The 23162-nt window shown below is 42.0% G+C and overlaps 1 protein-coding gene across 1 annotated transcript in view; it reads left to right on the top strand.

Moving 5' to 3' along the window:
* Positions 1-22861, top strand: part of prex2 (phosphatidylinositol-3,4,5-trisphosphate-dependent Rac exchange factor 2) — a 73288-nt gene extending 50427 nt beyond the window's left edge. Inside the window, exons 26-41 of the mRNA XM_079575787.1 lie at positions 613-792; positions 869-963; positions 1256-1338; positions 1851-1941; positions 3032-3160; positions 4060-4101; positions 4933-5030; positions 5104-5250; positions 6478-6580; positions 6726-6869; positions 6956-7070; positions 13866-13932; positions 14282-14472; positions 18113-18215; positions 21150-21217; positions 22333-22861. Coding sequence (XP_079431913.1) covers positions 613-792; positions 869-963; positions 1256-1338; positions 1851-1941; positions 3032-3160; positions 4060-4101; positions 4933-5030; positions 5104-5250; positions 6478-6580; positions 6726-6869; positions 6956-7070; positions 13866-13932; positions 14282-14472; positions 18113-18215; positions 21150-21217; positions 22333-22378 — 1702 coding nt within the window. The 3' untranslated portion in view covers positions 22379-22861. The remainder of the gene's footprint in view (positions 1-612; positions 793-868; positions 964-1255; positions 1339-1850; positions 1942-3031; positions 3161-4059; positions 4102-4932; positions 5031-5103; positions 5251-6477; positions 6581-6725; positions 6870-6955; positions 7071-13865; positions 13933-14281; positions 14473-18112; positions 18216-21149; positions 21218-22332) is intronic.
* The last annotated feature ends 301 nt before the right edge of the window (positions 22862-23162 follow it).

The following is a 23162-nucleotide window of genomic DNA, read 5'->3' as shown; positions in this document are numbered from 1 at the left end:
AAAGGAGTGATATCCACTGCTGAGAGATAGTCATTTAAAATGCAGCTTTAACAGTACACTGTAGACCAGTGTTGGTCAAGTGTGTTGCTTTGAGTCCCATCACCATGGCAAGCAGTGAAATATTAATTTCACTCATAAAAAGAAAACATCTTGCAGTTGTATATAATATCAAAATGCAGTCAGAGTTCTGTTGATTCAAGCAGTGTAACTAACTATCACAGTACAAAGACATTTTATCAACAGTTATCTATGGCAAGGGTCCATGATGACCCACTGAAATTGGTAAGCGCCCCCCTCTTGGGTCTTGACCTACAAATAGAGACCCACTCATGTAGACTGTGTCTTTGCGTGATAGGACACATGCAGCCCCTCTTTACTGCGAGGCAGTGTTTGTGTTGACACAGCTGCACTCTGCCGCATGTTTGAACCTATTAATATAATGCAGATCTCTGAAGCTGCCCGGCGGAAGCTAAACACAACGAAGTCGAGTTATGTTTGGCAAACTCACTCTTCTGCTGATGTCCAAACAGACGTACAGGACATTATACAGCCCTGTGTTTGTACAAAGATTAGATTTGTATTTTGATTTTACTTCTTTATTTTTCTTTACAGTCTGTTATCGTCCATCACAAACCCCGCGGCCTCAGAAAGCAGCACACCAGAGAGCTACATCTCCGCAGAAAGTGAGAGTGAGAAGATCGAGCGCAATGGGAAAAAAGTGTGTTTCAATGTTGCGGGTGATGAACAAGAAGACTCTGGCCATGATACGATCAGCAACAGAGACTCATACAGGTGCAACTAAATAAGGAGGATTTTTTAAATAATTAAGATTGTACAGTGCTCTGAATCTTGCCTTGTTTTTCCTCAGTGACTGTAACAGCAACAGAAACTCCATTGCTTCCTTCACGAGTATTTGCAGCAGTCACTGCAGCTCTTATGTGCACAGTGATGAACTGGACTCAGGTATCCGCTACAACAACATACCCTATACTTTGCAACTACAATTCTCTTCATTCATTCCAACATTATTGACAAAAGGGAAGATGGCAGATGTTGGCCTCATGTTTCATCTGGATTGATAATAAATGTCTCACTCATATCAGCATCCAAAAATTCAGTTCTCATTGTTTCTCTGGGAGTATTTGTCATTCATAGACGTCGCATATTTCACAGTTTTGAAGAACTACATGGTTTTAAGGGTCCGTTTTGTTAAACCCAGATTTTATAATGCTGTGTTTGAACTGCCTCTCTCCAGGGGATGAGATGCCGTCCAGTGTGTGGTTGACCCATGAGAAACAGAAGAAGTTGCACAGCTTCCTGGAGCATCTTTTCAGCCAGGTGTGTTCAATGAATGTTTTGTTTTTACTGTCACTGGATAGCTTGAGTATTTTAACCATTTATTGCAAAATGCTGCAGGCTGAAACGGCTGGAATAATATTAAAATACTGAAAGCAATCAAATCATGTTAGTATAAGATTAAAAATTGTCAAAAAATTGAATATGGCATAATCCTCCCCCCTTTAACAAAATACTGTAATTTAAGTCCAACCTGATTATGCACTCGCCTGTTATAGTTTACACTGGCAGTGAGAAAAGCCATACTTTGCACTTTATTGCTGCATCCTGCCATTTGTTTTATAGTAGAGCCGTTTCCGCCGCATTGTTGACACATTGCACTGTGCGCTGCATTCTCTGTGGCACTGTGGGACGTGCTTCGGGGAGAGCACCAGAAGCAGGTGTTACTTTTGTTTGGCCAGCACTTTTTTTTTTTCCCCCCTCCCCTGCACAAATTTTGAAATGAGACAGTACGCCACATGCATGCGCAGTGTTGACCTTTGTTCTTTGCTCAGGTGGACTCCATCACCAGCGTGCTGAGAGGAGCTGTGGTGGCCCGTGCATTTGAGCAGACCAAGTGCTTCACGCCGGGAAGAGGACTGCACGGTAAAATGTCTTTCAACTTTATTTTGTGGGTGCAGGGCATTCAATTATTTTTCATCCTTGCCACTGCAAATTACCTTACTAAACAGTGTATTTATGACTTAATAAAGAAAGTAATGACCAATACTTGAAATCTGAACCTGCTCCTGCAATATTTCAAGATAAATAAGGTTATTAAATGTGAGGAGGAAGTTTCTGCTTTTTTGCTGTAAATAAAGCCTGTAAACATCCCAAAGTTTCTGGCACAGAAATCCCCACAGAGCGCTGAGTATTTGAAAATAGGTCTAGTTCAATGTGTTGTGTGTCTAAATGTCCCAAAGGCAAATGTGGAAGCCTTGATCAGAGCTGCTCCATCTCCTCTAATGTGTGTGAAAGATAACAGAGCAAATAGGATTATCTAACGAGTGAAGCATTCCTGCATCTGGCCCGTGTGTGTGAGTGTGTGTGTTTATGTGCGTGTTTGCGTGTTTGTGTGTGTGTTTATATGCGTGTTTGCGTGTGAGTGTGTGTGTTTATGTGCGTGTTTGCGTGTGAGTCTGTGTGTTTATGTGCGTGTTTGTGTGTGTGCGTGCGCATGGTGTCTTCAGAGATTCTCCCTCTAAGCCGCTGTTTTGCTGCCACCGCTCTATCACTCATCTTCAAAGAAAACTTTCTTCTCGGCTCCCGTCACCGTTCGAGAGGGGAAATGTGACATGAGGGGCGCATAATTTGCTACAAAGAAGAAAAAAAAGATCTTGGGCGAAAGTCATGATTAAGATGTTGGAAATGTAAACAAGAATACAGTAATAGACGACATGTCGGGAGGGAAATGTGAAATCAATATTTGGTCTTTCTATGAGCATCATTGTAAATCCAAAAGTATGAATATTATGTGTATTGTTGATCTGTCAATCCTGTGGTAGTTACAGCTCATGGTTGGGTGTTTGTACTTAATTGCAGTGGAAAACATCATGTTGAAAGGGAAAGTGGAAAGAAAGTGTTTTTTTTGCCGTATTGCCAAGCCCTACATAGATCAATATGCTACAAAGCCTATTTCTCATTCTATGGCAAATCCATAATTCTCTGCTTTGATTCGTTTGTTTGCCGATGTCAGATTTCTTGCAGGAGTTGGACCCGAAGGTCAACTGCTCTAAGAGGCTGCGTCTTCATGTAAAACAGGATCCGTGGAACCTCCCCAGCAGTGTCCAAGAGCTCACTCAAACCATCGCCAAATTCACTGAAGGTCAGTGTGTGATATTAAAGCCTCACGAACACAGAATACAGCTTCAAATGCTCGGCCCCAATGGCCTCTGTGCGCACGTGCAGTCGGAGCCCCATGCATTATTCATGATGAAAACTATATGGCAGGCTTCCAGGGCGAGAGAGATTAAAGTGGCCAAATCTCCAGTTCACCTTATGATATTTATCGACAGAAGTAATAACCTGTGTTTGCAGAGTCTGTAGATACCACCACTGTAAGAACTACATTTAGGAGAAGATCTCCAGCTGAATCAATCTTAAGAGCAAGCAAACTAAAAGCATTTATTTGGGCACAGGCTTGAATAGTGACCACATATTATTGATATAAAGCCCTGAACTCATTTATTCCCCATTTTCAAGTCGTGATGTTCCTAACTTTCTCAATTCTTTTATAGCATCCTGATGTTTTTAGTGGAGATTACACGCACATCTCACAATCTAGCAAATACATTACAATGCAAACAGGCAAAAGGATTTTACTGTAACATCAGGGAAAACTGGGTACAGCCTCTTTAAAAGTGATCTAGCTATAAATGTTCAAATAAGAGGCTGCATTACTCTCCAGTTTGCCCCACATACATAGTTTTTGAAGCTGTTATGATGTCTTTCATGCTTGAACACCTCCTGCCACGCTCCCTGTGGCTCTGATATGACTATAAACTAATTCAGATTAATGTTACCATCTTTGCCCGTGGTGGGGTTTTCATATACGAGGAGATAAGCAGCTGTGCAGTGGGAAATGAAGCTCAAAGTTCCAGCGCGTGACTCTGTCTATGTGTCGCATGCATAGTATACAGGCCATGGCTTCGAGGAGAGCCGAGTGGGTTTTGAAGAGCGGATCTGAAGTTAGTTTCTCATTGAACTGCTTTATGTTGCTTTCAGAGGTGAAGACTCGGCTGCTGTTAGTGTTACTGCAGTACACAGGTCAGTATGTCGGTACAAAGAGGTTTATTCACATACTCATTTAATGCACTTGCTACTGCTCGCATTTCTGACATTTGTAACGCTTTTTATTGTTGTTGTCTTTGTTTATATCTTCCCTTTGCTGTTAAATTATTCATTTAAATTTTTGCCAGTATTCAGTATTCACAAAGTACCATCAAGAAAATATCTGGCTTTCCTCGTAGTTTCCTAGTAGTCTTACAACAAACAAACAAAAAGCTGTGTGTTAATTATTTTTCCAGGCACAGCACAAACCCCTCTGCACTTAGAAACAAAAATCTCCAATTCATTTTGAGTTCAGCATCGACTCTCCGCATGGTTCCTTCAAACATTAAAAACCTCCTTAATAATGCAAAGCGTGCGTTCTTTTTCTTGAAGCATTTCTCATTTGTGCGGAGTTCGCGCAGTCATTTTTAACTCACCTCGACGCTCTCAGAAACGGCTCTGTCTGAGGAAATTATGGCAGCCAATTATTTTTCCACATGGAACACCTGTCACTTGCTTTCATTTTTTTACGTGTCTTGATATTTAAGCCTGGGCAGGTTAAGAACAGCCTCTTTGAGTCACCTTGCGTAAAGTTTTTAAACTGCCGCGGCTCCCGTCTGACCTGGAAAGTGTGTTAATTAACATAACAAGCTCCTGCCACTTATTCCTCTGTTAACCTCTCCCTGGAGCACTTTACGCCTCCCCTTTTAATCGATGTGCACCATATTTTGTGCTGCTTTCATCTTGCACTTCCTGCTTGACCTTTACCACTTTGCTGCCACAAGCCCCTACCCCGGCCCCACTACAGTTTCGTTTTCCCTTTTGTAGACTCGGAGATCCAGCTGCGGCGGGACATGGTCTTCTGCCAGTCTTTGGTGGGTGCAGTGTGTGCCTTTACTGAGCATCTACTCGCAGTCCTCAAACAGGTAATTTTAACATCAAGTTTGACAGATGTACGCTGTCTACCATGTGGTTAACCACTTCGCTGTGTTTATGCAGTTCCACACTTTAGGAGGGGACTCTGACACTGACAGCTCGGACCCCCAGGACCTGCAGGAGGCCCAGGAAACCAGCCGTCGGTGGCTCGAGCAAATATCCAGCGCTGGTCTGCTGTTACACTTCCAGTCACTGCTCTCACCAAATCTGGTAAGAAGTGAGACCAACCTTTTGCTTTTTTCTCATTTTGGTGTGTCCAAAATAAGACACACCATTTGCATCCATGTGTGTCCATCAACCTGCACCGTTCTTAGTGTGAGCGATATGGCAATAATTCAGATTAAGATTTTCTTGCAGCTCAGATGTTGACTTTTCTGTCAGTGTAGTATTTACTCTCGCGGACAATTAATGAGTAAAAAAAAAAACCGCAACATGCTACGACACCTGCAATGGCGCTTATGGCCTCTAGGGGCATGAGTTCCTTAGTTCTGCTTTAAATAAACCACTGAATCAATATGCCTCCAAAATATTAATATCTCCACAGGGAATAGATCATGATTCTATTTTTATTGTTGTTATGTCACTCATGCCTACACTCTCCCAATCACATAAACAACAAACAAAATCATTCATGCAGGCTGAGCCTCTTTGAAGCAAATTAGTGAGACATTTCTTCAGATGGAGTAGCTTACGTCATATTCACTGAAATCACCTCTTTATGCTCAAGCTGGGCCGAGTATCGTCCCTGCTCCCGGCCCGTGTCCCTGAGTCTCCCACTCCCTTTCAAGTGTCTCTGTGGAACTAAACATGGTCTTAGCTCCTGCAGGTGATAGCAGAGTCTCTGCACGCCTGTTTTTAGGCCATCACATAAAAGGCTGAGCGGGAAGAGCCGGAGTTTCAGTGGATTTGTGCGTTTGTATACTGAAGCTGAATGTGCTGAAGTGAAAGCCTCTCAGATAAACCGCTCCGTGCACAGGCGGGCGGCGCTTGGCGGGGCAGTGGGCATGTGGGACCGTCCCAAACGCGCTGTCGAATGGGGGATAATCCTCTTCCTTTGCAGCGCTGTTCGTTCCTGTGTGTGGTGGATCTGTGCGGATGCGCTGCTATATCCTAAACAGGTACAGTGTTCTCTCACATAAGTATCCATGAGGGACAAAATGTAAATAAATGGTTGTTGTGTACTATAAAAAACACAAAAAGCAAAACATGTGGGTGTCTTTAGAGCCTCTGACAATATTAACATCATTAGTTGTGTCTGTATCGTCATTCCTTTATTAAATTGAATTATTTTATGTGTGTGGATGCTGAACGTTTTTGCTCTCGTCATTGTTGTTTCATCACATTTATGATGCCTTCCCTTTCTTTCTTTTTTTACATTTTCTAACTTACTTTGTGACATATTGTTAACCTTATGGATTGGTGTGTCCTTCTTTGTAGACAGATGAGCAGGCCATGCTGGAGGACACTCAGGTCGCACTTATCGACCTGGAAAAAGTCACATTCTACTTCCAACAGTTTGAAGGGGAGCCGCTTGTAGCCAGTGAGTGATACTATAAGAAATTGGTAACAAATATGCTCTGTGTCATCACACTCCATACCTGTTCCTTGTGTTTACCATCCTCAATGTTTTAATAATCTGCTTGTGTTTGAAGCAATAAAGAGCCATAACTTCTTTTCACCTGCAGACATGCCCATCTCGTACCAGGTGGAAGGCACTCGACAAGCCTTAAGGGTGTGCTTCAACTTGGAGAGTTTCTACTTCTCTCAGCTGCCCCCGAGGTTGAAAAATGGCGGCGCTATTAAGATCTGCCCGGTCCTTTTCACACAAGGTACGGCACAAAACTCTGGATAAAAACTTTTAGTTTAGTGCTCGAGAAGGTTTTGTCTAATTACATGTTGCGTCCTTGGCACTTAGCGCTGGAGAGTATGGAAGGATACTATTACCGCGATAATGTATCGGTGGAGGAATACCAGGCTCAGATCAATGCGGCCTCTTTGGATAAGGTCAAGCAATACAACAAGAGACTGAGGTAGGTGCACGTTTACTCTACTATTCCAATTTTTATCAGACCTCATGAAAACTTCCACTGTATTAGTTCTTGCGATGTTTGCCATTTCCTGTTTGTTGCCAGTCTGTCGCGTCTGCACTCAGCGGGTCCTCGGGGTGATTGGCTGAGAGCGTCCCGGCAGGGGTGTGTTTGGTGATTGGTTGGGGGAACACACGCAGCGGGACAGGAGTGATTGGATGAGAGTCCCTGTGTGTCACCCCGCGCTGATGTAGTGCTTTTGTGCAGGGGGAGAGAGCGTTACCTCGTACCCTGCCGCTTTTGCCGCACGCACAGGACCCATCGCGATTGGTCCGTGTTGGTGGATTAATGAGGCGGAAACTAGTACAAGGAAATAGACACTTCTGGGAGCTGCAAAGTAAAGCGTGGTCTTTTTAATTTAATGTCCTGCGCGAGTGCCAGTGCATTGAGTGGATATCAACAACAACAGTTTTTGAGTTTCTCCTTGAGTGAGTGGGTTTGAATGCGTCGGGTGAATTATGCGGAGATACTGCGACGGATATGCGCGTAATTAAAAATCAGCTTTTGCAGAGCGCCCCACGCCATAACGCAGCTGATGATTTATGCGGACATTAAGCCACGCTCTGTTACCATGCATCAAATTCCTCTTTTTGGCGCATAAAACGTCAACATTTTTATAACGCGGATTGATCACGTCTCGGTTTAATGGAAAGTATCATTCACGCTCTGCTTGGAGCCTGGCCAATGTGTATTTCCAAACAAAATATGAACACATTACTAAACATCTGCTGCCTATTGTGAGGATAATTAGGCTGAAAAGTCCATGAAAAAAAAGAACTTTGCGTTGTCATTTGAGCTCAATCTGGGTGCGGTTGCCATGCCATGCCACCTCAGTGCCTTCTCTGCAACAAAACATTCATTTGCTGGAATAGTTTTCACCCAGCATTTTTAATTTGCTCCCTGTTAGGCTTGTGAAAGACATTCCCCTCTCTCATTTCTGTAACTATTATATTGTCCCAGGGCAAGGACCCGATTGTGTGGGTCATTTGTTATCATTTATTGGATTTGTCCTTTTGTGAAACAGTTATAATGAAACCTCGGCCCTAGCAACAATAGGCAATTTTGTGGGTTTAGTTTCCATACTACAATGTGATAGTTTGATGATTGCTAGTTTCGTATAAGACACAGCAGGGAGTGGAATGAAATGCCCAGAAGGAGTGTTGAGCTGTACGATGAATAAGAAAAGTATTGCAATCAGATATGTATGAGCACATTGTGAATAGGCAAATGCATTAACATTTGAGAGGAGACTGAAATACGAATGGATGCCGTGTACCTGATTTTTTATTTACAAACAATGAAAGCGAGAGCATGTAAATTGAAATTCTTTGGGCCAGACTTTCCGAACACACCTCAAGCGCTCCAATTCTTCACAGAGTTGAATTTAAAAGCATTTTTCACAACTTTCATAGTCTCTGTCACATTAATGCTGACAAAAAAGTTCATGAAATCGATACACATGTTTTCTAATTGCATGCACAGTACGTATAGTTCATCTACTGAAGGAGGAAAATAAATTTAATTATACAATTAGGAAACAAAAGTGATTTGATGATTGTGACCATTTGAATTGCAAGTTCATTAATCTTGTAGCCCTATTGTGTGACATTTTCTCCGACAGTGACTGTAGAAGAAGACGATCCTTTGTCGTCTGTATATGTTCACGTGTGCTGTACATTTGGGCTCGCTGACAGCTATGGAAATGCAGAGTAATTGAATAGACAGCAGAGGCTGGAGCAGTAACACAGAGCAGATGGGAACTGACAGCCGATAAAGGGGGAGGCACAGGGCGTTTGGGTAGAGTGAGCAGGCAATGGGCTTCTAACACAGGGGGAGGAGAACTACTGACATGCTTCTAAGTGTATCATGGGAGTATATGGGCAGTATTTTTACATTGTTTGCTAAAGTATGAGCAGTGAAAATGTATTGGCAAAAAAAGAATAAAAAGTCGTTGTGGCATTGTTTCAATAAGCTTCTGCAATGTCAAAAGATCCAGTGTTGCATTAACCTTTAATCAAGATCTAGATTTAATGATGGGAGAGTATGACCACTGTGCTAAGCCTTCTCCAACACGTCCCAAAAATTTTCACTGAGGTTAAAATCTGGACTCTGTGGTGCCCAATCCATGAGAAAAGTATGTCTCACCCTCCCATAACCACTCTTTACAATGTGAGCTGATAATATGCCTGTGCCATCAAGGAAGAAGAAATCTATTGATGGAATAACCTGGTCATTCGGGAGCTTCATGTAGTCAGCTGATCTCATTCTTTGGGCACATAGTTTTGCGGAACCTAGACTTGAACCTAGTGTTGCTGAACCTTCTTGCTGTGAAGCACGAGCGCTAACCACTGCACTGTTATTATCTTTGGTCATGCAGTGCATTTCCTGTTTCTATGTAACATTACAGTGTTTTTCCTCTCTGTGACTGACAGAGGATGCTGTGTTGACCCCCCTCCTGTTCTGACCCCAGGACCTTGTTATCCTTGGACATCGGCCACGGAGGTGCTGGATAAAAAAAACGCTTTGTACAAGTGTGTCTAAAGGGCCAAGGCTGATTGACACATGAAAACACAATAATAACTTGAATATATCCCTTAATGTATTATGCTGCACTGAGGTGTCATCTGTTCTTTGTGTAACACACATACTAAGATTCACGGCTGCATTTTAATCATTATAAACCATTGGGGCTGACATATGCACACATTTTTATACCGATTGCACTGCAGTCTCTCTTTATCTCACACTGATACAGATTTCAACACAAAATCACACCCAGAAAGAACAGGACACTCCAAACTTTAGGTTTAAACTAAAATGAATGATACAATAAAGTGTGTGTCAAGTTGAGGGTTATTCAGTAATAAACAAGTAAGATTAATCGGGTGTTTATATGAAGTTAAAATTAATACATTGTTATTGATTACCGGTGTTGCAGTGCTGCGTAGTGTGACTACCAGGTGTAATTGAAGCTTATTGCCCTAATTTGTCAGAGGGATAGCAGTGTGTCACTTGAAATATGGGGCTTATGTTTAGCAAACTCCAGAAATGGCCAAACATTTTAACATGCTGGCAAACAGAAAAGAGTCTGCACGGCATTGTTAATGGCTGTGCTTCGTCTTGATCAAGCTTCAGTGTTTGATATGTATGGGATGTATTATCAGATTTTATGCCTCAGCCTTTGAAGCACGAGAAGTACTTTGATTCAATGTTGTGGGCATTGCTTTATGTAAATACATTTTACACAAGTGAAGATGAGATATTGTTATTGAAATGTTTTTTGTCAATGTGTTTTATAACATTGTTTTGTAGAAAAAGTAGCTTGTAGCTTGAAGCAAGGCCTGTAGCTACGTTTCCTGTTCTGTGTTGTTGTTTTTTAGCTGTACTGATACCAAACATAGTTAGTCCATTTATCCCATTCAAACAGTTTCATATTGATATTTTTGGATGAGGTGATTCCATACTTTTCTTCACAAAGTTCTTGCTCTTGTGATGAAACTTGCATTGCCGGTGCTGGTGAGTCCCAGTTCAGCGGAGCAGCACAGTAGTCCGTTCTGCTCCAGCTGCTGTTCCCTGAACCCTGTTTATGAAGCACAGCCGGCCTAAACCCCACTATGACTGCTCCAATTCATCATTCCCCTTCCGTGCTTAAAGATGACAGCGCTGCATAATATTGTGAAAAATGACAAGTCAGCATCAAACAAATCCAACCAAAAAGTTGGCAGCAAAAGCGTCTATTGACCTCTTTGACAGTTTCGATGGAAAGTCGTCCCCTTTTGTGCTTTTGTGACACGAAGCCCTCATTAACAGTTAAGCAGCGTTTTACTTTGATGGAACAGGCATTGATTCCTTGCTCTGATGCAAATGTATTGGACCTAATTAAAATCTACTTAACCTGTCTTGTCAAACATTTAGTTGTGGTTCAAACTCACTACACTAAACTTGTACCTGTCTGGTTTGGGTTTGCATGTCAGGCAGGTGCTCATAAAACTCTGAATTGCACACTGCTGGACCTTCTTAATACTTGTCTATAAATCCACTCGCCCTCTAGAGATGGTCGCCCATCCCTGTGGCGCTGTTTCTCCAGCATCACCTCTGCAAGCTTTTATTAACCCTGAGACAGTTGATCTAGGACCGCAAGGGCTTATGGGGGTTCTTGTAACAGTGAGTGTCATTTGTTACTCAGAGTGAAGGGGTCACGCTTGTAGCACGTCATAAGTCCAACACTTGAATCTCCGGATTGATCTGTGGAAATCCATGGATCTCATCTTGACGAGTCGTGTTGATCCGTCTGTTGTAACAGGTCTGTGTGCTCATTCCTTCCCTGCTTCTTTGAAAACAATTGTGCCTCTGATCAGCTCTAATGCCGCTGCTGAAAACTGATGTTACAGAAACCTGGTACACAGGAGAATTGTCATAGAAGCTGAAAATACAGCTAGTGGAGCACAGGGTGGGTTATCTCTGGCTTGCTGCCCAATCCTCCATTAAGCCTCAAACATTATGTATGCTTGTGGTTTGCCCTTGCAGACAGATAGATACTCTGCTCCTCCTGAAGGTACGCCTGCTTGTTAAGTCCAGGTTCCTAGTCCCTTTGAACAAGTGTAGAAGTTGTTATTTTCTATAGTGCAAGATAATTATGCACCTGTAGTGAAACTGCAGGCGCTCAAACCATTAAAAACAGGCAGATAGAGTTGAAGCTGAGACCAAAGGGGATAAACCTGAGAGCTACTGCAGATGGGAACTTGGGTAATAGTAGACACTGGTCTCAGACTCTGCTGCATGGGTGGCCCTAATTTTTCATTTTTGCCCACACAAATACCTGTCATAAAAGGTATCAATTTGACTCTTTTTTTTTTTTTTTTTAAGTTTCAAAACTGGCATTAAATTACGACCACCTCTGCTTTTTTGGTGTTGTAATGTGCAGCCATGTACGCAACACACGTATGGGGGCTACAGGCTATTTGATTGTCACATTCATCAAATTTCCTCAAACCTTTTGCTTAACCGTATTTCCTATTTCTAACACACAACTGAAATAAAAATGTTCCCTCACCTTTCACCATTTTTTCACTTGCAGTTCGCTTCCACAAACCGTTATGAGGAGAGTGTTGTTTCTGATTGGTGTACACAGGTCCTTCTCAGAACCCTCATAAATCACCATTGACTGCTTTTACTCTGAAATTAAAGACCTCCTGGACAGCTCATGGGAGAGTGGAGATAATATGATGGACCTTGTTCTTAGTAAAGAGGCGTCTGAGGAAAAGTGCTTGTACTTGTGCTGAACTGGATCACACAGATCTAACAATAGGGGCTTCATCTCCAACAGATTTGTTTCTAGCCTTTAAGATTAGTCAGAGCAGCCAACTGATAAGACAGACAAGGTTGAGTAAAGTGAACTGGCCACACACACTGGCTGATAACAGCAGCTGGAACAATTTCTGAGCAGTTTGTATATATTTTTGCACTGGAGAATTTTCTGACCAGAAACGGTCAGAATAGAAGAGACTAAAACACTAGTACTTACAGTATTTGGCATAAACGAGTCTTGAAGAACATATTACATTTTCATTGCTGCAGTTGTCTCTAAGCAGCCATTTTTTTACACTTACCAGAAGCTATTTTATCACAATTCCAGTAGGAGTTTGAACAAAACTCCATAGCACGTGTTCAAGATCTCATGCAGTCATGCTACATATTTGGTATTGATCTGAAATACCATGTAAAGCTGCACTTTGCCTTCACGTAAGTCACACTATTTTACAGTAGAGTTGAATAGATTTGACTGTGGTTTGTTTTTCGTTCTCATTCGATTTGCCAGACTATTGATTTCTTGATTAAATCCTAGAAGACTAAAGACACTGAAGGGGTTAAACATCTACCGACAGGAAAGGCTTGTGGTTATTTTTGCATGGCCTGCAATAAAGTCCTAACTGTGTGTAAACTTTTCATCTGCATGGACTGGCTGTAATCGCTACAACATCCTGAACCGGGAAGTGTCAAGGATGCTGTAAAGAATACATTTTATTAATATTTCAGGCAGAACCTCTGCAGTCTAATGAAACACTGCAGAGTAATGAACGCCTTCTTGGCCACATTGTAATCACTTAATAGTCAAGTCAATGCAGACGAATGAGCGCTGAATCACGAAGCTTGTAAACAATCTTTAACATTATTTTTAACTGTTTGCTTTAAGGCAAACATGCTCCATGGGTGACTTTGAGCTACACATTTTATAGCTTTGGCAAGATGTAATGGAATATGTGATTTTATCACAAGAGGCTAATATAGTGTAGTGCTTCTATTTTTAGCCACTTCTGGATTACAGAGATTTGATGGAGTCACAGAATGCTGAGTTAGCACAGCTCAACTCATCCTTTTGCCTTGTGTTTGAGGACACAAGGCCAGTGCTGCCCCTACTGGAGAGTCAGAGAATGAGTCTAAATCAATGCATGAATGAATAAGTCAATGGCTTTTGGAGAGATGCCCAGGACAAGAGATGCTTAGCCTGTGTTTCTGCTGAGCCGAGTCCAACATACTCCCATGATTGATAGTCAGAGACTAGTGCTTCATAATGAACAGGTGGCCTACTTTTCCCAGAAATGACTTCAGATGACCTAATGGTGCAGAAAAGGGACAAAACTAAGGCTTCTCCAGCTGTAGTGTCCAGCTACAGTTTAGCTTGTTTTTCATGTTTGAACAAGAACCATGGCATGTCTCTCAACCATGTTTATCTTCCAGGGCTTTCTACCTGGACCAGTCCAACATGCCACCCAGCTCTGCCCCAAAAGCTGCGCTCATAGATAAGGTAAGACTAGCCTGCTGCGTGCGGCTGTGACGACATGGAAAAATGTAATTAGATCAAAGTGTTTGCACATGTATTTCGTGTTTAGCCTCAGGATGACTTTTGTTTGCTCAACTAATACAATAAATAAATAACACAAGGGGATAAAGAGGAAACTTGTTTGCAACATCTGGCTTAATGCTGACATTGGCACAAGATTAGCATAAAAATGTGCAAAACACTGCTTATGTTTTCTGTGCAATTATTGAACATTTTTTGACACTCAGGTTATTGCTGTTGCAACTGTATGTCAGTCATATGTCATTTGACATGTTGGCCATGGTCTTAGTCTGTAAACGCCTTGTCTCCTCAGCTGATGCGTCCTCTGAATGCGGTGGAGGAGCTGTACCGTCTGATGGAGAGTTTCATCAGCTGCCGGCGCACTGCAGTCTGTCAGTACACCGCCTGTAGGGCCTCAGGCGTGGGCCTGCTCACTGTGGCCTCAGAGCTGTGCTCACGACTGGGAGCGACACACATTGTCATGTGCAACAGCGGGGTTCACCGGTGAGCACTACTGATGAGACAAATCCTCTTCTTCCCTTTGATTATGTTAATTGGGACATTTCAGGCAAAATCCAGTTTTAATGGCCATACCTTCTTCGGCCCATAAATCATCATATTCACCCGTTCTGAGCAGTGCTGCACTCAAGAAGTGTTCTATTCTGTGGTATTGATTTGTGAACATGCCATTAGCTTAAAACCCTTTTTTGGTTCTGCCTGCAGAGGGCGCTCCAACATTGCCTATTCGAAACCATTATAAATACAGTCCTCACTCACAAGCTCCACAATTTAAAATATCAATGCTGAGGTGTCCAAAAGAATGTTTGTGAGTCACATTTAGGCATGATATGTCCACTCTAAAGTATTCTACAAACAAATGTTAATCCTGGAAGTACCCACATACTATGATTTAAAACTTTTACTACTTATAATCTCCGTCATTTACAACTATTGGCTACATGTCTTGATTTCTCTCTCTTTACTTTCTGCAGTGCAAGTGTCTTGAGGTACTTGTCTCCCCCACTGCTCTCACTAGCTTCTATTATTACCCATTTGTCTGCATTAATTACTGCAGGAGATTTTTAGCTAAATGCGCCCATTGTTCCTGCGGGCAGATCAGTGACTTTTGAGAGGAGACAGCACTTTGTACAGGAAGAAGACAGGTCAATTATCTCTATTCTCACTGTATGCTATATACGGCCCCCTAATTCACCTGCAGCTGAGAGGGTGCAATTCATCAGGGCAGGTGGACCGAAATAACCCAATCGTTTGTCACCGCCGATACATAGGTTTCATCTTTTATATTTTATTGAACACTTCCCATTTCCCACCCGAAGCCCGGCAGTATCGCTGTGACGCACACATTGACAACCCCCGTGGATATGAATGATGACTTGATGAAGTGCAGAGGATGGAGCCGTCTGGCCGCCTGAGCGCTAATAGAAAGTTCCTGTCTTTCTGAGGGCCGACGCTACTCTTTTAAGCCACAGCCTGTGCAATATCACGGATTGGTCACAACTCACAAAGACAGCAAGGTGCTTGGTGATATGGCAGACGAGCTCTTGGAGATTTAGGTTTATGCGACTTGCTCCTTTTCTCCGGTGTCATTTTTTTTCAGATATCAGAATTAGCTACATCTCCAACAAATTCCATTGCTTGATCAGAAAGAAAGTGGGTATAGGTCCTTTAACACTTGAGGACTTACCTCATCTTGCACATTTGAATCTATACATCTAAGGCAGTAGATTAGTAATGTGGAAATTGCATTATCAGTGTGGCAGACCTCTCGGGTGCTATTGATTGCATTAGTTGGCTTGATGGATGAATTTTAATAACAGAGAAAGCATTACGTTTTGGAGGCATCAGCAGTTTTGCAACACATTTTGCAACACACTTCTCATTCCTCCAGATTTAGCTTTTGTCCGTCACAGCCAAAAGAAAGAAAAGAAAAATCTATCGGAGGCAAAAGTGGTACTCAGACTTCAGCAGAGAAACAATCATGACTCCAGACAGGGGAATATCAATATCAGCACGTCTACCAAACACAATTCAAAGGTTCGTCGCTTCCAAAACGTGGATCACTGTGTATAGTATTGCACTGATATTCTTCGTCTCAATTTGTGTTACTTTGAAAGAATATATATCCATCGTTTAACCCCATCTTTCATTATTCATCATGTAAAAATATAGACCCTAGATACCACATCTCCGTTTGCAGTAGATAGCTTTATGGCGTACCCCTCTACTGAAGTCTAATGATGGCCTAGGGGCATATAAAACTAGTAGCAAGAGCGTGGAGTACTTCTTCTTCAATTCTAGTAATACACATGGTTCTATGCGTGGCTTGCGGATACACTGCAGAGGTGCAAGCAATACACCTGCATTATTTTTTATATCTCCCCATAAATCTATTATTCCAGACGTACAGCTTCCCCTCTGCTTCCAGTGCACAAGTTCCCTTTCTGTTTGTGCTCATTCATTGTTCCCAACTCTGCAGGACCTCAGCTGCAAATTGAAAGTGCTGTAGGCTCAAACGGCATAAAACAGACTTGTATAAATCACTATTTCCCATCTCCCTCCGCTTTAATGACTCTCACGCACACAGAGTTGCTTCATCGCGCTCCAACTAAAGCCATGTTTTAAGATCAACTTGGGGCGTCGGTTTCCCCCCATCGGTCCTTTATCTGTGTGGAACTCGGAGACTGTTCCGGGGAGGACGACTTCTATTCCCCTCCCCGTTCTCCTGCGGAATATCTCTCACCGCAGATAATTGCAGACTTCATTTACTTTTATCGCATCATGCTACGCTCTCATAAAGTTATGCAGCTGGAACTCAGGAGGCCTTTAAACCTGGCTCCGATTGATTTGACGTAATGCCTCTTGGCTCGGCAATTTGTCCCCCGTTGCACATCTGTTTGCCTTCTTTAACTTGCTCTAAAAGCCTGCGTCGTGAGAGACATTAAACAAACAGATAAGATTTCCTATCAGGTCGGGCTACTCCGTGAAATTGAGTCGGCCATTGTTGGAAGTTCGGACGGTTCAATTCGCAGTGAAAAGGCACGGCGATCGATACAGTAGTGCCGCTTGTTATCATAGAAAGGTCACCGGGCAGTCTTGACACCCTGGCGATCCTCTAAGGATTTACACGCACGCAGAGGAAGATGTATGTGGTCTAATGCCCCAGAGATCTATGTATCGGGATATGGTGACAACGTTTTCCGTAATGAATCAAGTTTAATGACATAACAGTGACAGGGAATCAACTAGAAACGGCGCTGACTTGTCCTTGGGCACTTCACAATGGGAGCTATCAATCTGCGGGAGTACAAGTCCAATCTCAACAAAAAAAAACTTTGGACAGTCGGGGATGAAATGTAATTAGATGATTGTAAATGGGTTGTTCAGATTAGTGTCTGGCGGTTAATAAGTAAATTGTTTTGTGAGATAATGCAGCAGATGACGTGCATTCACTGGGCTGGAATTGTGAGAAATACGATGTTCAAATAGCTAGTTTTTATAGTTTGCTAGAAACTTATGACAAGGGCAGAAAAACTGTAGGAAGATTTTGCTAATAGATCAGCTGTATTTGGACTCAAGTACCCAGAAAACCACAAATTGTACATGTACTTTCTAAACAATACTACAGGTTTTTGCTCGTGACATACTTTTCTGCTAATTATTCTATATCTGGACTGTAGATTCTGCCTTCAGTTAGAGATCAGGAGCGGTGTTACTCCACGGAGTGTTTTCTCACCCTGACTGACATTTTGTTAGCGCGTGAAATTATTAATCAGCGAGGAGATGAGCCAAGGTGAGGAGTGAAATGACAAGGTGTTGAGAAGAGTCCGCTGTATGAATTGGAATTGGAGCAATTTTGCGTTATTATTTTCTGCAGACACAGTTGTTTTTTTTGACATTTAGATTTTCTGTCTGTGTTTTGGAATAGATTTTGTTGCAGAACCGATTATGTTGCTGGCATGTTTAGAAGGTGAATCACCTGGACAGACACTTTGAATATTCACAAGGGACACTGTATGCTTTGATAATAGGAGGTGTTGTCGGGCCCCATTATAGCTAGCATTCCCATTGACACTGAATGTTTGTGTTTGACGTGATGTTTTCTTTCTGTCTCTCCGCACTACAGCTGCACATTGAGTGTGACACTGGAGCAGGCCATCCTCTTGGCCAGGAACCACGGGCTGCCCCCACGATGCATCATGCAGGCCACTGATGTCATGAGGAAGCAGGTACTGTCCAATAGGGAATCTACCATCTACCAAATATATATGTCTGAACGTCTAACACGCTCCTAATGAATATATATTAATGGTATATTATGTACCAGACTGTTCCTTCCCCCAGTCTTAAAGCAGTACTAAGGAACTCATGCCCCTAGAGGCTATAAGCGCCACTGCAGGTATCTTAGCATGTTGCATTTTTTTACTCAATAATTGTCCGTGAGAGTAAATACTACGCTTACAGAAAAGACAAAAGGAGAGAGGGATATTGTGCATCCAATTTCACAATGGAGATAATTATTTTCACTCAAACTTGGCTGTAAATATTGTTTAAGCGGTGCTAGCCCCCAGTTTGCTTTGCCTGTTAGCTTGTTAGCTTCTTCTTTCGTGATTCCATTAGTGTGTATTGGTGGCTCCTACCCGGTGGCAGCCAAGTGCAATTGTGGTTTCTGGCCGGACACACCAGGGGGAGATGAAAGACCCCCCAATCATCCCATTAACACTTGTATTACACCTAGAGGGACTACGGAAAGGATTTATTAAGTTAAACAAGTTACTTGGTACTGCTTTAAACTCCTCGTGAGAATTTGGTCTTCAATACAAAACTAAGTTAAATGCACTAGGCTTTCACTAGATGCAAGTAAGTTGGTCATTTTTATACTCACTACTGCCACCTCAGGTCTTAGGTGTAACTGCAGATCCTATATTAAGCTTGTGCATGACGGCACTTCGGACCGAATTAACACCTTTTTGAGTGATAGTGCAGGATTTTAGAGGCAGTTGTAATGAATAGATCTGAGCATTTTTAAACTCCTTATAGTCCCTTTAAGAACAATGTGCTATAGTGTACGCACATCCATTCTGCTGTGGCTCGTTGTTTTCTATAACACTATAATATTTCCGTACACCCTGCTGTTGTTAGTAATGTGGTATTAGGTCTCATAGAGAGAGGCGCATTCACAGGTGAAGATGTATACATTAACAATCATTACAACTATACGCCTCATTTCATCCTAACAGGTTTCCACAACAAACTCACACACTGCTCATACGTATCACTGCTACCGTGCTGGTAAATGCTTTCTCACCTAAGAAGTATCAAGTACAGTGCATAGAATACACGAAATATCTTCACCTACATGTGGTTTATGGAACGACTTGATGATGATGATGTAAACCAAAATCACCTCTGCAATATATGATGCCTATGAATTGAATAGATGGTTTAGATAAAAGGTTGATTTGAGGGTAATGCTGTCACCTTCTTTTGCAATTAAATGAAAAAAAATGTGGCATACGTCGATATTTTTGTGAGAAATTGAAGCCGTATTTTCTCAAAGGATGGTTCTTTTGATGCTACACCTTGTTAGTATGTGACACTACTTTCTTTGAAATGCATACAACAAACATTTACACAACAATTAATCCAACTCTAAAAACGGTGTAATGCAATAGTTAGCGCTTTTGGGGCCTTGTAATTTTACAAGCCAGAAATACGAACACATGAAAAATGAAAGCTACAACACGTACACTACTGTATTCATGACATTATAAATCAGTGGTCAGCACAAATCCCTTTCGCGCATGTACAACCTGCTGAGGCCTTGTCCCTGGATGATCCTTCTCCTTTTGGGCGCAGTGTCATTTGGAGACATTAGGGGGCATATCTGTCCCGGGGCATCTCAATGGGGAGGACGTGATCGTGTAATTGCTGATGCTATCCTGCTCTGTGCGTGGACAGAGCTGAGGTCAGACAGTGGAGTTGCGCAGAGGAAACTGAGAGGTCAGCTAATGCGTCGGACAGCCACTGATGACCCCTTTGGACAATGATTTAATTATGTTTTTTCGCTTTGATATACAGTGCTGTGCAGAGGTCTTTTGAGGATGGCCATGAGCAAAACAAAAAATGCTTACCGGTTTTCAGAGTCGCACGCGAAAAAGTATAAACCGGGTGGATGTTGATTGTATTAGCAAAGGTGGCGTCAATATGGCTATGATACTGCAACCGGTCATTCATTACTCCATTAAAGCATTCTAGCTGCTCTTAGCATCCTAGAACTGTACAAACACAATGTAGCGGCCCTCGTGCGTAAATTCCTCTGTGCACAAAAATAAAGTCGTAGTGAAAGCTGCCCTCCTGACTAAGCACATTCGCACACATTCGTAACACCATTCATCTTCCAAATTCCTTACTCGTGACTTTATTTCCCTGCTAAGTCTTTCCTGCACACGATTTGCATACAAAGCCAAACCAAGAACACCGTCGGACCCACGAGCAGCTGCGGCGTAAATGCTAGTGTAAATTGGAGCAGGTGGTCAGGGCTTTATGTCCCTTCATTAATTCGTTACGAGATGTGTTTGTGAGACATCAGGGGGTTTGAACACCTCCTGTTTGACATAAAGGATTACAACTGCATCATAGCCCTTAAAGGTGCATTATGGAACTTATTATGAAAGAACAAAAAAAAACATGATGCAGTATTTGTGCGTGATTGACCTTTTTGTGACCCACTGGCTGTATGGGCTGTTTACATTCAGTCATGGCGGCTTCTACAACGCTCTAGGATCAATTGTTTTATAGGTTTTCAGGTGATTGGGTCCGTCTGCAGTGAAAACCTATCAGAAACTCTATAAACAACTGGTCCATTAGGATTTTAGAGGCCTCTGAAATTAAAAGTAAAGGCGCCCTGCAACCACCGCTGGGTCACTGAAATGTTGAATACACACAAATATATTCTATATCGCATAAAAAGTTCCATATTGCACTTTTAAGCTATAAAAATGTACGGTTTTAAAAAGTTCTATCCATAGTCCATCCCTTTGCCCTCTCAATGTACTGGTTAAAACCATGTATTGTGCCTATTCTGCTCGTTTATTTTACTCTTGTGCTGTGTGTGGTCATTTGCATTTCATCTTGACTCATGAATTGTTTATGTCTTCCAGGGAGCAAGATGTCAAAATTCAGCCAAGAATCTGGGAATTAGGGATCGGACGCCTTCAGCTGTCCCAAGGTAACCTCTTTATTCGGATGTTTTGTCCTCGTACTACAAGAACAACTTCCTGTCTGACCTTGTCGCTTATCCTTGCTTCTTCATTTTAAACTGTTGTCGCCCTTCCCAAACACTGCTTTCGTAATCTATGGACAGCTCATATAAAAATATACCAGAGAACCTGTCATGTGGTGTTATTATTAGTTGTTTTAGCACAATTTGAATTGGTAGTTTGGTGTTTGAGACCAACATTACGTTGCATGCAGAACTTTACTTTACAGCAGAAATCTCCAACCAGTGCCTTGAAAGCTACCAATAACTCTCCAGCCCTTTCCGAGTAGCTCCCCAAAGGCTTTCTGCATTTCTACACAAGACTGATGAGGCACATTTTGATGCATTTACGGAACTAAAGTCATTAACTGTGTTGAAATATTAAAATACTAACTGCAGGTTTGTGAGATTCTTCAGTTGGTTATATTGGGCGGCATGGTAGCGCAGCGGTTAGCGCTCGTGCTTCACAGCTAGAAGGTCTGGGTCCAATTCCCACCAGGGACAGGGCCTTTCTGTGCGGAGTTTGCATGTTCTCCCCGTGTCTGCGTAGGTTTCCTCCGGGTACTCCGGTTTCCCCTACCATTAAAAACATGTACAATAGGCCAGGATGTTTGAGAGATGCACTGTCCTGACCAAATATTGTTAATTTCTCCCTCCTTGTTTGGGTTCCTCGTTGTTTAGAACTTCTTCAATTGTGGTTTACTCCTTTTTCAGACCTGGTTTTAGCCGTAGTTAAATCCGGTTTAGATCTGGTGGTTCTTAAAAAGCCTAATATGTTAAGTTTGTCAAAGTCTGCTTTGCCTTAACTTAACCTGATTGCAATTTCACATATCTTCTTTTGTAAGTCACATTGAGATGCCTTGTGTACGAAATGCGCGGTATAAATAAACATGCCTTGCCTTGAGATAAAATCGTATACTGTATATCACCAGACTAATATAGAACTCACATGTTGCTGTCGAAGCTTCCGGACACGTGCCCACCAAAGTAAATTTACCTTCCCCTTTCTGCATGAGTGATCGTGTGCTCGCCGGTGTGACCTGCCCGTGTGCTGATGAAACGTGTGTTGCATGTTTCTCCGACAGGTTGTACAAGCTTTGTCAACCGCCTCCTCCAGACGGTGACCCCTGAGCCAAGTGCATTGAACGGCTCTGAAAAGCCTTGGATAAACCTGTCCCCTGCACCAATGGATCAACACTCTCCAAACATCGATGCCTTAAGTGTACATAGACTGAAGTCGTAAATAGTATTTTATTACATATTATATTTTTCCATATTGGACTTTATACATACGGTATTTTTATTTGGCTATCATCTTTAAGACTTTGTTGCATTGAGAAGACTTTTAAGTGCTTTGTAAAACAGTTCCTTTATCTCTGTAGTATGCAGTTTGTTATAAAGAGAAAGTAATTGAAGATAAGCAAAGTATAATGTACTGTATTTTTCATTTTATATACTCAATTGTCTTATTCCTGACTAAAGTACTTAACTGCAGTATTGTGTAATGTTATTTCTTACATGCTGTTTTTTTCCTGTACATATTGAGCATATGGGGAATTCTAATGCATGCAACGTAACAGAATAATGTGTATCATTATTAACAGACAGCATTGGACAGTATAGCCAGTCATTTATATCATGTAATACTCAGGACATTTGTCTGTGTAACTGAACACATGCCACTGTTAAATCAATGAAGGATTAGTTCTCTACTATGCAACAAAGTGACAATAAAGCTGTATTGAGCTCAAGCTGCTTCTCCTGTCCCTTTTCATATAACAATATTCAGAATGTGCTGCCTTTATGGTACGTTTATATAAACTTAAAGGTGCATTATGCAACTTTTTATATGAGAAGAAAAATATATAGTTGTGAGTATTTGACCTTTCAGTGGCCCAGTGGCTTTTACTTTGCC

Source organism: Gobius niger (genome assembly GCF_951799975.1).
Source record: "Gobius niger genome assembly, chromosome: 18".
In the NCBI taxonomy this organism is placed as follows: Eukaryota; Metazoa; Chordata; class Actinopteri; order Gobiiformes; family Gobiidae; genus Gobius; species Gobius niger.
Note: the sequence above shows the minus strand (reverse complement) of the source record. Positions and strands in the feature narration are given on the sequence as shown.